The sequence below is a fragment of the Arachis hypogaea genome, chromosome 20 (assembly GCF_003086295.3).
Source record: "Arachis hypogaea cultivar Tifrunner chromosome 20, arahy.Tifrunner.gnm2.J5K5, whole genome shotgun sequence".
Lineage (NCBI taxonomy): Eukaryota > Viridiplantae > Streptophyta > Magnoliopsida > Fabales > Fabaceae > Arachis > Arachis hypogaea.
In genome coordinates, this window is record NC_092055.1 from 12,643,080 (window position 1) to 12,656,544 (window position 13,465).

Genomic DNA, 13,465 nt, shown 5'->3' on the forward strand with positions numbered 1-13,465 from the left:
TACATGATATAGTTTCTAAAATTACAAAACAAGCACAAATTCACTAGAAAATAGCTCTTATGAATACCAAATCAAGCACAAACATATTCTAACTAATCCTAACCCTTACCTCTTGTTTAATTCAACCCTTAAACACTTTAAACTTTATAAATTACTCAAACAAATGGAGGAAGACAATTAATAAATTTTTAGTGCTTTTTGGCCGAAATAGTGTCACAAAAAATTATGAACTTCAATCACTTTGAGCTTAAATTTTCTTGACTCCTTAGGTGTTTTTTATATGTGCTTCGAGAGGAATTTTTTAGACATGGAAGAGAGCAATAATTCACCTTAAAATTAGTTGAAAAAACCAAAAAGAAGAAGTGAAGAACAAGGACTTATCTTGCTAGAATTTTGGTGAAAGTACAAGAATTAGCAAAGAATGAACAAGAAATTGTGCTTAAATGGCTTGGATTCTTGAAGAACACTTGAAGAACAAGTGAAGAACAACTTGAATGTGGGTTGAGGATGTGGGCTGGAAGTGCAGAGAAAAAATGCAGAAAATTCTCTCTTTCTCTTTCTAAAACACAGTTATCTCTCTCTTTTTGCTTAATATTTTGTCAAATTTTTATTTAATAATCTATAAATAAAATGCTGAAGTTTGACTTAATTTAATGTGGTAAAAGGCTGGAAAATCAGAAGAGAATAGAGAACTTTCCGGTAGGTTTGAAGAAAACGTTGTCGTTTTGGGCAAATTTGGGCATTTGGCTTACTGAGCCTAATGTCTCTCACTCTCACTCTCACTCCTCTCGGCCTCCACCAGAAGTGCAGGACTCTAAATCCCCCTTCTCCAACCCTAGCCTCTCTTCGAGCCACTGCCGCCGCCTGTCCATCGAGCGACTGCCACCGTCCGTCTGTGTAAACCACTGCTCTCTCAAGCAGCAGAACTTTGAACCATATCATTCCCCCTTCTCTAACCGTAGCTGCTGCCACCACCGGTCCGTCGATCCACTGTCACCATCCATCCGTCGAGCTCGGTCACCGTTTGTCCATGTAGCCACTGCCCTTAAGCCTCCAACCCCTGCTCTCTTCTTCCGCGAGCTCTCGGTGCATCCCCTGCTCTCTTCATCTTCTCGCCGTCATCTTCATCTTCTCGCTATCGTCAGGTCGGCATCTTCCGTCAATCAAGGGTCTGTCGGCGTCATCTTCGAAGGTCAGTGAATGTCTTGATCACTTGTTCTTCACTTGTTCAGTTCTTCTTCATTTTTTTTACTTTTTTGTGCTCTGTTTCTGTGATTAGTTATGGTTTTGTGTGTTGTGATTTTATTGATTAATGAATGTCTTGTGATTAGCTCTAGTTCTTTACTGATTAATGATTAGCTCTGGTTCTTTACTGATTTTGTGTGTTATGTTTTACTGTTTTGTTTTGTAATTTAATTGTACCTAGATTGTGACTATGTTGATTATTTGATGGCAATTGTTGCACTTTTTTTTACTGAGTACTTGCTTGATCTTAGATTTAGTGAAACACCTTTTAGGAGAAGCCTTAAATCACCTTTAGTGAGGCTCATTTTATCTGTGATTCATGCGTACCTGTCAAGCCCTACAAGAAGAAGGGAAAAATCCCTGACAAGTAAGTTGATATCATCTCTTTTGTTGACCTATATCTAGCTATTCCTCAATTAATATTATTCATATTGATGTATCTGGGAGACAGCAGCAACAACAATCAGAGAGGGGTGGGGGACTTTTCACCATGTTTAAGTCCTAGATTTGACTCCAAAGAACATTATGATTTCATCTTGGTAATTAAGTTTCCCTACTTGGCATTTCTATTCCACTATGTTTAGTGGAAGGATCATTTATTCTTAGAAAGCTAATGTGTATGCATTTGCTTGTGTTAAGAGCCTCATCATGCTGTTTCTATTTTCTTTTCCACTGCATCTATTCTATGCAAGAGCAAGAATGTTATATAATCCGCATGATATCTTGCCTGTCTTTACCTGCTGTGCCTTTTTTTATCTTCCCATACGTGATTCTGTGATTTTAGGGTTTATGTTTTGTAATTTTTGACGCTGATTTCGATGTAACTTGGCTGATTGTAGGTTTAGTTTGACTGTTATAACACTGATTTGGCTGGTACTTGACTAATATCCCTTTCAGCAGAAGTTCTGTTGCAAAGTTATTTTGGTTGGAGCTTTTGTTCTGAGATATAGTCTAAATTGTGAGTTCCTTTATACATCGACGATTTTTCCTTTTTTTTTTCAATAGATAATACTCTTAGAATTATCAATGGTTTGCATTACGATAACTCTCAAATGACTATATCGAACCATTAACCACAGTCCAGTATATATTACTTGATGTTCTTTAAACAAATCTTCCATTAATCATATGTGATTATACATATAAATCAAGATACTAATTGTTACTATCAACAATCTTATCTCAGCTGTAATCTCAGAAAAGCAGGTGTCCATCACAGTTTCAGCCACCCCCGTTTCAATGTGGACACAAAAAGTAAATTGAGATGTCAACGTACTATAGACAAATCAATTACCAAATAGTTCTTTATGCACTATCATCTGTTAGCAGAGTTAGACAATCAATGAAATTAAAATGCTCAAATTTGAATTTAATGACTTCATGATTTTGTGGTTAAAATGAATGGTTTTTGTAGAAGGTTTCAAAGCTCTTGTTTAAACATCAAGATAGGCAAAGTTACCTGACCAATGCTTAATATCACCCAAATCTGAGTAGTTAATTATAATATTTTGTTAAAACTATTAATCAATTTGTATAAATGGGTTTGAACAGGTAGAAAATTAGACGGTAATGCATGCCTGAGAACTGTGCCTATGTTTCAGACAGCAGCTGGACTCTAAAATGTTTTGTAGCACAGGTAACATAAACAGGGTATTTAAAATAGGGTGCTGTCATAAGAGTAATTGTGTCATAGACTCATAGGTCAAATGGTTCTCCCCTTAATTGTTCCTTATTAATAACCTCCTATCCTTCTATATCCATTTGTTGACAGACTAACTCAGGCCATATATTTTAAGAGATTGCTAACACCCCATCCTTATTCATGGAACAACAAACCCAACCCAACCCAGCCACCAACATCAACCCGAAAGCCACCAACAACCACAATCAACCATCATCATGGGCCAAAAAGGCATGGCGCCTCCTCTCTGATGTTCGAGTTCAGTCCCCACTGATCCAGTGCATCACCAACTTTGTCTCTATGGATCTCATGGCCAACACCCTCTTGTCTGCAGGTGCGTCCCCTGCCATGCTTCACTCCCTCGAGGAGCTCAATGACTTCACACCTTGCTGCCAGGCACTCTGCATCAATGTTGGCACGCTCACGCCTTCCTGGCTTCCCTCCATGAAGTCTGCTGCACAACTCTGCTCCCAACTGGACATACCGTGGGTGCTCGACCCTGTTGCCATCTCCGCCTCTGGTTTTCGTTTGAAGGCTTGCATGGAGCTTGTGGAGTTGAAACCTGCTGTCATAAGAGGGAATGGTTCTGAGATCATTGCTCTCTCCATGGCTTTCACTCAACCCTCCAAGGTAAGAAATGGTCTACTCTTTTTCGTTCCAATTAGAAGTGAAAACTGAAAAGGTTTCTTGGTTGTTAAGCATAATTGTCTCTCTTAATTGTTTCCTTTTTTAATAACATAATTTAATTTAGTTCAATTCAATGATGTTATGTGTAGACCACAATATCAGTCAATATCATCTACTTGCTATAATGCTATTAGAATACAAACTGACTCCATAGTCCCATTAATACCGAGTGAAAAAGGAGTACCCTATGTATTTGAGTAGAGGTGGTAGTGTTCATGGAGTATGTGATAATTTCCTCAAAAGAATATCCTGATGTTAATTGTATCACTGAGGATATAAGGCAGTGAAAGTAAAGTAACCTTTGTGAGAATACACTGAATTACGGGGAACCTTTTTGAATAAAGTAGGAAATAGTGCCTCTGTTTTCAGGGTATAAGAAAGGGTAAAGAAAATGATTCCACATGGTTTTATGTTTTAAATTGCTATCTGCAACCACAGTTTAAATTGCCTCTGTTTTGTTTTGTAATTTAATTGTACCTAGATTGTGATTATGTTGATTATTGTGACTATGTTCTTTCCAAGTCAGAGGTTGCCAAATTGAAAAAGAAGAAAAGAAAACAAATCACCATATGGTTCTTGGGGTTACAATGAAGATTTCTGATACATTCTGCAACAAACTGACAAAATACAAGACCAATCTTACAGTCATCTACAATCAAACAGCACCCAGTTGTTCTTATATTCTTGACATCATAGTTTTAGTAGTTCAAATGGACAGTGATCCTTAGCAATGTCTCTGCTCCATCAGTGGAAACCTGTCCTGGGGGGATAAGAGCTCTGAGCTCTGCAAAACCGCTTGCATTCTTGAACTTCCCTGTGCCCCCGATCACTGATAACTGCGACATGGCGCTCCCTATCTTGTACAGGCCATAGAAGTTAAGGCTGTCTCCATACTCCCCTCCTTCGAACAAGGCGGTAAATGTCATCATTTGTCTACTCCCATCTGCCGAACTCGCCACGTACACTCCTTGAGCTTTCCCAACTATTTGTGACCCCAGCTCTGGTTGAGCCGTTAAAACATCATCAATTACAGTGATTGTGCCGAAACCAAGTCCCAAACCATCAGGTCCTAACTGCAACTGGGCATTATTCTGGTTGTTATTGTTGCCTGAGTCTCCTGCAAAGCTCGTACCAGCCAAGCCGGTTCCAAGTGGGATCCCGAATACTCCGTTGACAGTTGGAAGAGCACCATTGGCATTGGGGACAGCAGTCTGACCTTGCGGGATGTTGAATCCTATTGGCATCGCAAAAGGCACTTGCCCGCTGTAAATGTTGCCCAGCAAGCCGGTAACCGGCCTAGCTGTTGGGCTGCTTCCTCCTTGAATGTCATGCATGTACAACTCAATCATTGCTTCTTTTCCTGTGGCTGCAATCGGGTCAATTGCGGATACACCAATCACTTCCCATTGAGCAACGGTCATTAACATTGCCATTGAAGCTGTAAATAATGATCTTATCAACATCTTGTTTCCAAGTATTTCAGATGTAGATTTTGCTACTTCTTCTATTTAGTAGAGAGTCCTTTTTTGTTGAGTGCAATTGAATACAAAACCTTGGTATTATATAGTAGAGAATGCATGGGTGAGTTTTGGAGTGGTTGTGAGAAAGGGGATTTCATGAAGTGGTTGAATTTAGTAAGAACGTTGATTAGTTGAAATGAGCCACATCCTTATCTAGTGGCATTTTTGAGGTGTTTATGAAAGAATATTTGTGATGAAATGAAATCAGGTTCTTCGTGAAAATGCATAGCGAAAAAAAAGTAATTTGATTTAACCACTCAATCCCTTAATGTTTTTCTATTTCTAGATGTTCTACGATTCAGAAAATGGATTTAGATGGTGAGGTACAACTAAACCAAAGTCTAGAGTGACACTATCATCGTTGAAAATCTAAAGAGAAAAGTACGATAATGGTATTTTCAATTAAGAGCAATATCACATTATTAATAAAATTTATTATTTTTTGTTAATACTTGATCAATAACCAAGAGATATTTTTGTACTAATTCAAAATTTTAAATCTTAAAGCATAAATTTTAATAATATAAAAATAAAATATCTAAAATATTAACTAATATTAATAAAAAGTATTTACTTTCTGACATCTCTCTTTCAATTATTGAAATTACAATATTAGTATAGTATTTTCATGTGAACGGTTAATGTTTCCAAATTATATTAAATTTTATTTTATTTAAATTTTCTTTGAATTACTCAAAACTTGTTATTCTTTTGAAATAATCCTATTTACTAAGGATATAATTAAAAATAATGTAATTATGTTTTTGTAATAAAAATTTAATTTGGCCTCTCAAATTCCATATTTGTCTCCATTAAAATCTTCAAATTTTAATTGACTTAAAATGGTACTTAGAACTTAACTCTATAATAATTCATTTTGGTCATTTAGTTTGGAATAAACACCCAATTCGGTCTCTATCTTTTTTTTTTATAGATATTGCGACCTTTGTCCAAAAAAAAAAAAGGACAAATCGGTCCCTGTCCCATACTTTCGTGAGACGTCGCGGTCTTTCCGTCATCTGTCCCGACCAAAACAGGCAAAAATTCTACGTGTCAGTTAACGTTGTTGATGTGGAGGTTAACACTTTGTTAAGTTTCACGTTGGCCATTAGAAAATGGATAAAGATCGATCTGTCCCACTTTAGAAACCTAAAACTATGTCTTTTTTAGGTTTCACTCCACGTTCCATTAGGGAATGGACAGGGGTCGATCTGTCCCGCTTTAGAAACCAAAAACTACATTGTTTTTGGTCTTCACTGAAATAGAATAGTTTGAAAGTGATTTCATGCAGCTAATCTCTCACTCTTCTCCCAACCCAAATACAAACCCTAGGAGACCATGATTGGTAGTGGAGAGCGTTGTTCATCATCAAATCGACGAAGTGGAGACAATTCAGGCTGGAGCTTGAATTCTAGTGGGAGTGTTGGAGCTCCGAGGAAGAAAAAATAGGTTGCCCCAATTTGTTATTGTGGTTCTCATGCAATTTTGTTCATGTCAGGGACGGTGAAGAATCCAGACAGATTATTCTTTCGCTGCCCATACTTCAAGGTAGTTGTTTAGGATTTAGCTAATTTTTTGTTTTCAATTTCTATTCCATAGATGCTAACAACTGTTAAACATTTTTGTAGACTGAAAAAATGGCATTGCAACTTCTTTGCATGATTAGATGATTATGTTTCTTTATGTGGTGAGGATGCTAACAAGGCAGTCTCAGTTGGGGCATCAAAGCAGAAGCATAATCGATTGGAAGGCCATGGTTATGTGGTGGATAACAAAGTTAATGAGTTGGAGGAAAGATTAATTAGTTTGAAAGATCAGTTAGATAAGTGTAGATTGAAAATGGGTAAAAGTAAATGTATTAGGTATGGGTTTAATTTGTTAGCATTTTTTGGTGGGGTTGTAATTGCAAGCTTGTTCAGAGCAAGTGTGTAGGATTTTGATAGCTGAATTTTGTTATTTTCTAGAGTTGAATTTTGAACAACACTTTTGATGATGAATGAAATAAGAATTATTGTGGTGAATTTGTAAAATTTGAACTATGACGATGAATATGTTAAATTTCATCCTTGTATTGATAAATAATAGCATATATGTCATGAAATAAACTTAACAAATATGCATGCTAGCTAAGCAATAGATGTGTAGCAGTAAGTATCTAAACTCAAAGAAAGATGCATGTTCATATATTGATAATAAAGGAGCAATCCAGTTGTTGAAATAACTTAACACATAATATGTCCATTCAAAATATGGGCAGCAACATGGCCTTGAGTCAGATAACCAAAATATAGGGATCTCAACCAAAAGCTCTAAACCTAAAATCAGTAGTATTAAGTAGCAAAATATAGTAGTTTTTGAACCAAAACATGTGTCCTAAAGGCTTGTAGCCAAGATACAAATTAGCAACGAAAGATAGTCCAATTTCATGTCTTCTTAGGTGGCCTAAGTCCTGGGCGCCTGAAGCCGGAAGTGGGCACAAATTTGAAATGCCTTGAAGCAGTTCCCGAGCTTGCAGCAACTGTTGTTTCTGCTGATATTGCACCATCTCCACTTGTTGGATTTGTTGGAGGAGATATTGGGCCATGAGTAGAATTTGCCGAAGTATGGGACCTCAGAGCTGGACCTTGTCCTGGTTGAGATTTGAACCATAGTGTTAGCCTTGGTGCTAGTGGGGGTGTGGGCATGAAACTTGGCATGTTGGCAGTTGGGTTAGATTGATCTGTTGTAGGTGCTTGACTCAATTGCACATACTAGGTTGGTGGAGGTGGGGGCCTGACAATAGGGTTCTTTAACTTTCGGGTTGGATTGGATTGAGTTGTGAATGCTACATCAGATGGACCTTCTTGAATGTTGCTGGAATTTGTAGCATGCTGGACCTACAAAGAATTTTTTATGATGTCTTAGAAAATTTATGAAGTTAAAGTAACTAGCTTTAAAGTTATATAGGATAACTTTACCTCCTCTGATTGTGGGGCATTCTGTGACAAAGGAATCTCTTGTGGTTGACTTTCTAGACCTACACCAAAAACCAAAATAATGCTTAGATTTTTAGAAAATTATTATCCCACAGTCACATTGTTTATTATTTCTCTTCTTCTTGGACCACACACACAATGTACATGCCAAAGCATATTAGAATTATTGAAAATGACAACACATATTTGAAAAGATAAGGGAAGGATCACACTAACCTGGCACGTCGCAAACTCCGTGCAATCTCCGTCCAAGCTGCAACCAAGCTCTGTCAACCATACTATCCAACCACCATCAACAATAATATGTGGAGGTTAGTCAGCAACCTTGTCAGCAATAATGTCAACACGTTGCTCCAACTTCGAGAGGTCAACGATCACTTCAAGGGGAGGACTCTTGCTCTAATAGGGTTTTCTAGTAATTACCGGAGCAACACTGGGGGCTTATATGGAAACCCCAATCGAAACACATCTTAGACCCAAAAAATGACATAGTTTTAGGTTTCTAAAGTGGGACAGATCGACCCCTGTCCATTTCCTAATGGCCAACGTGGAACTTAATAGAGTGTTAACCTTCACATCAGCAACATTAATTGACGCGTAAGCAATTTTCATCTGTTTTGGTCAGGAGAGATGACGGAAGGACCGCGACGTCTCACGAAAGTATGGGACAGGGACCGATTTGTCCCTTTTTTTTGGACAAAGGTCGCGATGTCCATCGAAAAAAAGGACAAGGACCGGTTGGGTGTTCACTCTTTAGTTTTCAATTGACATAATCTAGTTTCTAATTCTGGAACTCAATTTAGTGCTTTGGTCCCTATAACATAAATGACCAAATAATGTGGTGTGAATAAAACCAAAAATATTATTTCTTTCCTTTTTCTCCTCATTTTTATCCCTCCTCCTACACCCTCGACTCTCCTTAATTGTTCTTAGACCTTCCACGACATGACTATATATATACAAATCAGAAATATTTGGTAACTAAAAAAAATCAGACAAAAACAACCATAAATTGCCTTATTTAGCATGCATTAATTGTTGCGATAATTAATGAATGCTAAATAAGGCAAATTTTGACTTTTTTTTTGTCTCCCTAACATTACCGTATACAAATATTCTCCATATACAAGTGATTTGTCCATACAAATCCATACAAGTTATTTTAACTTAATTCAGCTCATGCGCCTCTTAATATAACTAATTTTTCAATTTACGCGCGAATATATAACTTCTTTTTTCGAAAGGATTTCGTTTCCTTTTCGAAATTTCGTCAGCGTTTTTTGCGTTCTCTACATTTTTTCTTCCTTCATTTTTGTGCATTCTCTCTGTGTTCTCTTTCGTCATTTTCGTGCATTCTCTCTGCATTCTCCTTCTTTGTTTTTCTCAATTTTGTTTGTTATCTGCCTTCGTTTTTTAAATCAAGCTCTGAAATTATTTTAAAGATAATGAATGATTCAAGCTCAGATTGTCAACTGAGCCAGCGCAAAGTGGATTATTATTTTGAATCCAATGAAGTGCCTGAGGTGTGGTTCAATTCCCGTTAATGTTTTCCTTAGTAGTTTATGATTATGTAGGTGAATAATGTTGTGAACCTTAGTTGTGAAAATTTCTGTTCATTGTTGATTGTTGAATTGAATGTAATGTAGTAGTTCTGATGAATCTGTTCCATTTTAAATAAGATTTTTCGGCGTAAATCAGAAATATTTTGGTGTATTAGGGTAACTTTTCAGTGTATCTACAGATTCTGACTTTTTCAATTGAACGAGGGTGAATTGTATTGTTGTTTTGAATCGAATCAAGTAGTGAGGTGTGGTTTGAATCTAGATAATATAGTTTGTTTGTAGTTTATGATTCTATAGTTTTTGTTTGATGATGAGTTCTGAATTTGATTTTATTATTCTTGATGATGCACTTTGGTGTAGGATAGCTTTTAACACGGTGTATTGTGTGCTATTTTCAGTGTATTTTGTAGCTTTTCTGTTATATTGATGAGCAGCTTGTTTCGAAGGTTGGGATGACTTTTAACAAGCTTGAAGACGCTATAAATTCGAGAAAGATTATTCAAAAGTTGCTGGTTTTTCTACAAGAATTCAGAGCACAAACAAGAAGGAAAATGAAATTAAGAACCAATTGATTACATGTAGTAGAGAGAAAAAATAAAAATCGAAAATATCTCCAACCGAGAAGAAAAATCCTTCAGCCGGATTAAATTGTCCTGCAAGAAGTTATATACACATACTGAAGGACATTGGTGTTTGGATAATTTCGAAGGCCGTGTTGCATCATTCACATCCCTGCTGTCCAAATCAAGCAGAGATGCTTAAACAGCACAGGATGGTGGCCTTGTCCCACTTGTCCGTGGTTGTGGTGTGATGTGGGGATGATGGTTCGTTTCGCCCACAGTGAGGACGGTGGCTTATTTCCACTCACAGAGTAACGAAATTGATTATTCAATAAAGGAATGGGGTTAGGATTGGTTAAGATTATGATTTTCATAAATTTGGTGATGATAGCGAGTTTGTGATTGATAATGATTATTGATTGGCAAGGTTATGGGTTTTGTCCCACTTGCGTTATTAATATTGTGGGGATGGTGATTTGTCCACCCACGGTGAGGAGAGTGGCTTTGCCCACTCACGAATAGACAAGTTGAGGATAAAAAATTCTCTCTCTTGTTGTGGTGTGGATGTGAGGAAGGTAGAAAGACACTCTCTTTCGTATTGTTTTTCTACATTTTTCTCTGGTTGCAAGGTGAAAATGCACACTCCTTCAAATGTGAAAAGACACACTCCTTCCTAATTCCTCGCGGAGAAGGTAGAAAGACACTCTCCTTCGTTTATATTCCTCCTGGGGATGCTCAATAATGAGACAATGTCTGGGTTAGCTATCGGATGTGTCAGATTTTAACATTTTTAACCGACAAGTGGGCTCATGGCCAGTAGGACAGGTATGCATCATGTGCATTTGTTTGCTATTATTTAAGTATAAATATTTGTTTTGATTTGTCTAACTGTATATTCCTATTTAATTGCTAATTGAAATACTTGCCATACTTGCTCTTTACTTGTGTTTGTCTTGTATTGCTATCTTTGTAATTGAAATTACTGAATTGAATATGATTAAGACTAGAGGCAATTATGGAGCTGAGACTTAGTGACTTAACCCTATTAGGATTAGTTAAACCCTAGGCTGGAACTTTTGTGAAGTTGGGGATTAGGATTGCTTAGTGGGTTCATGCTTCTTTATATAGTGTTTATTTGGAACTATTATCCTACTGAAAACTTTTGAGTTCTCACTTGTCGTGGATTTTTTTTTTCAGATGCAGGGTGTGATGCATCTCGCTGAGTGTGCAGGATTCCGTTGGCACAACGAAGGAGACTCTTTTGAAGTTTATTTTAGTTTATTTAAAACTTTCTCAACTTTTGAAAATTTTATTGTATTTTTCTCTTAGAGGTTTTTATTTGGAGAAACGGGATTTTTATTTTGTATACTTTTTGGTTTTATAATATTCTAGCTAGTCTTTTCTTCATGGGTCGAGACTAGTAACTTTTATGTATCCTATTCCAGAACTTGTGTGTTGCTCCTGTCTACAACACATCTTACGTTAACATATCGTATTTGAATAATGGCTATTGATTTTGTTTAATTTTTTTTTACAGGATCTTAGTTATATTATTATTCTTCAGATATTAGTATATTATGTATCTATTTTTTTTAGCTGTCGTAATACCTCATCACCTTTGATTTACGACTTAAGAGTAAATCTCTGTGAAATAGGGTGTTACGGTTAATATTTTGTTTTCTTTTTCAGATGTATTTTTGTCAAGAGGAAGTATAGGGAGCTAATGGAGTATCTGTACAATGTGTACAATGGGGTTTAGGGATGTTCGATTCAGTAGGATATCAGATGTTTATTATCCCTGGTACCTGGATGGTTATTCTGGATAGTATGGGTGTATTGTGTTTGAAAAATTAGTAGTATTTTACCCTGGATGTTCATTTTTTAACTCATATTAGGTCAAATAAATAGTCCATTGTACACATTGTACAAATATTCCATTAACTCTCTAGCGGGATTCTTTTATCAATTGTGTCGATTTCTACAATGTTATGTATGATTTATAAAATATTTTATTGGATAGATGAAAAGGAAGTAGGAGTAGATGAGTTGTTAATGGAGATTAACAATGATGTTGGAATTTTTTATTTGAAGTAATTGGTGAAATACAGATGAAAATGAGATAGGAGAATTTGAGTTGTGTGAAAGCTTTTTTATTTAATGTAATTGATAGACAGAAGAAGTTTTTTTTAACAATAAATCCCTCTCATTGAGGATAGTATTATAACTTAAATTTGGACATAAAACTCTATTACTTGACATTATATATTGTTATAAATCATCATTATTATTATTATTATTATTATTATTATTATTATTATTATTATTATTATAAATGATATTTTAAAATTTAAGTAATTTATTAAATACTTAATATTTATTATACCATATATTTAATAATTTATTAAAAAAATATTAATATAATAAATAAAAATTAATTTAAAAAAATATTAAATCAAAATTTTTTAGGAGAAATTAGTCCCTTAATAAATAGTCTTCTGACTAATTTAACGTTAAAATAACATTGTTTTGTTTGAGTGAATAGAGATAAATATGTCCTCATTAATTTGAATTTAAAGATAAATAAGTCTTTATCTTTTTTAATAATTTACGTTCAAATTTAACTTCCAACTCTCCAAATAAAGATACCAAATCAACAACTACTATTAAGATAAAATTCACAAAAAAATTGCATTGTCTCACAAAAATTAAGAACAGAAACTAAAATAATTTTTTGTTTTTCCATTAGGGATCACATTATTTTTCGAGAATAAAAACAGGGCCGAGTTGGTAATTTATTACTCACTTATGATGCAACGAACTCTGTCTATACCAACACAAATCAAAAGAATGTAATTCAAGCGGCACGGTTTCACTAATTTGGTAGTGTCACCTTTTGCCAAAAAAATTCAAATCATAGTGACCAATTTATGGATGATAATATCTTCACGATTGTTAGAGAATTTATTAGTTGAGATTTTATAAAATCTAGATACATAGAATTCAACCAGGATTATCGGGAAAAAAATAGTATCTATTACACTGTCTAGTAAATTATGTGTTTGTTATAAAATTTTAAACCTCGACATACTATAAAGGGTTATAGATTGAGTAGAAAAACACTAGGAAAAAATTGTCTAAATGATGAACATTTGGGAGAGATCTAATTGTTAAAAAAAGTATTTAATACCAAAACTATTGAAGAGAATTAATTTTGTTTAGTTTAAGAAGAACGACA

At 35.4% G+C, this 13,465-nt stretch overlaps 2 protein-coding genes across 2 annotated transcripts; one reads left to right on the forward strand and one right to left on the reverse strand.

Annotated features, from left to right (window-relative positions):
• Positions 1 to 443: 443 nt before the first annotated feature.
• LOC112785447 (uncharacterized) lies at positions 444 to 5,355 on the forward strand. Its single transcript, XM_072230931.1, has 8 exons — positions 444 to 478; positions 666 to 958; positions 1,051 to 1,192; positions 1,497 to 1,612; positions 1,693 to 1,784; positions 2,143 to 2,203; positions 3,261 to 3,556; positions 4,136 to 5,355. The coding sequence occupies exons 1-8, from the start codon at positions 444 to 446 to the stop codon at positions 4,202 to 4,204; spliced, it is 1,104 nt and encodes a 367-aa protein (XP_072087032.1). The 3' UTR covers positions 4,205 to 5,355.
• Positions 3,609 to 5,076, reverse strand: LOC112782777 (dirigent protein 16). Its single transcript, XM_025825356.3, has one exon. It carries the CDS (start codon positions 5,074 to 5,076, stop codon positions 4,312 to 4,314), a length of 765 nt encoding a protein of 254 aa, XP_025681141.1. The 3' UTR covers positions 3,609 to 4,311.
• Positions 5,356 to 13,465: the final 8,110 nt, after the last annotated feature.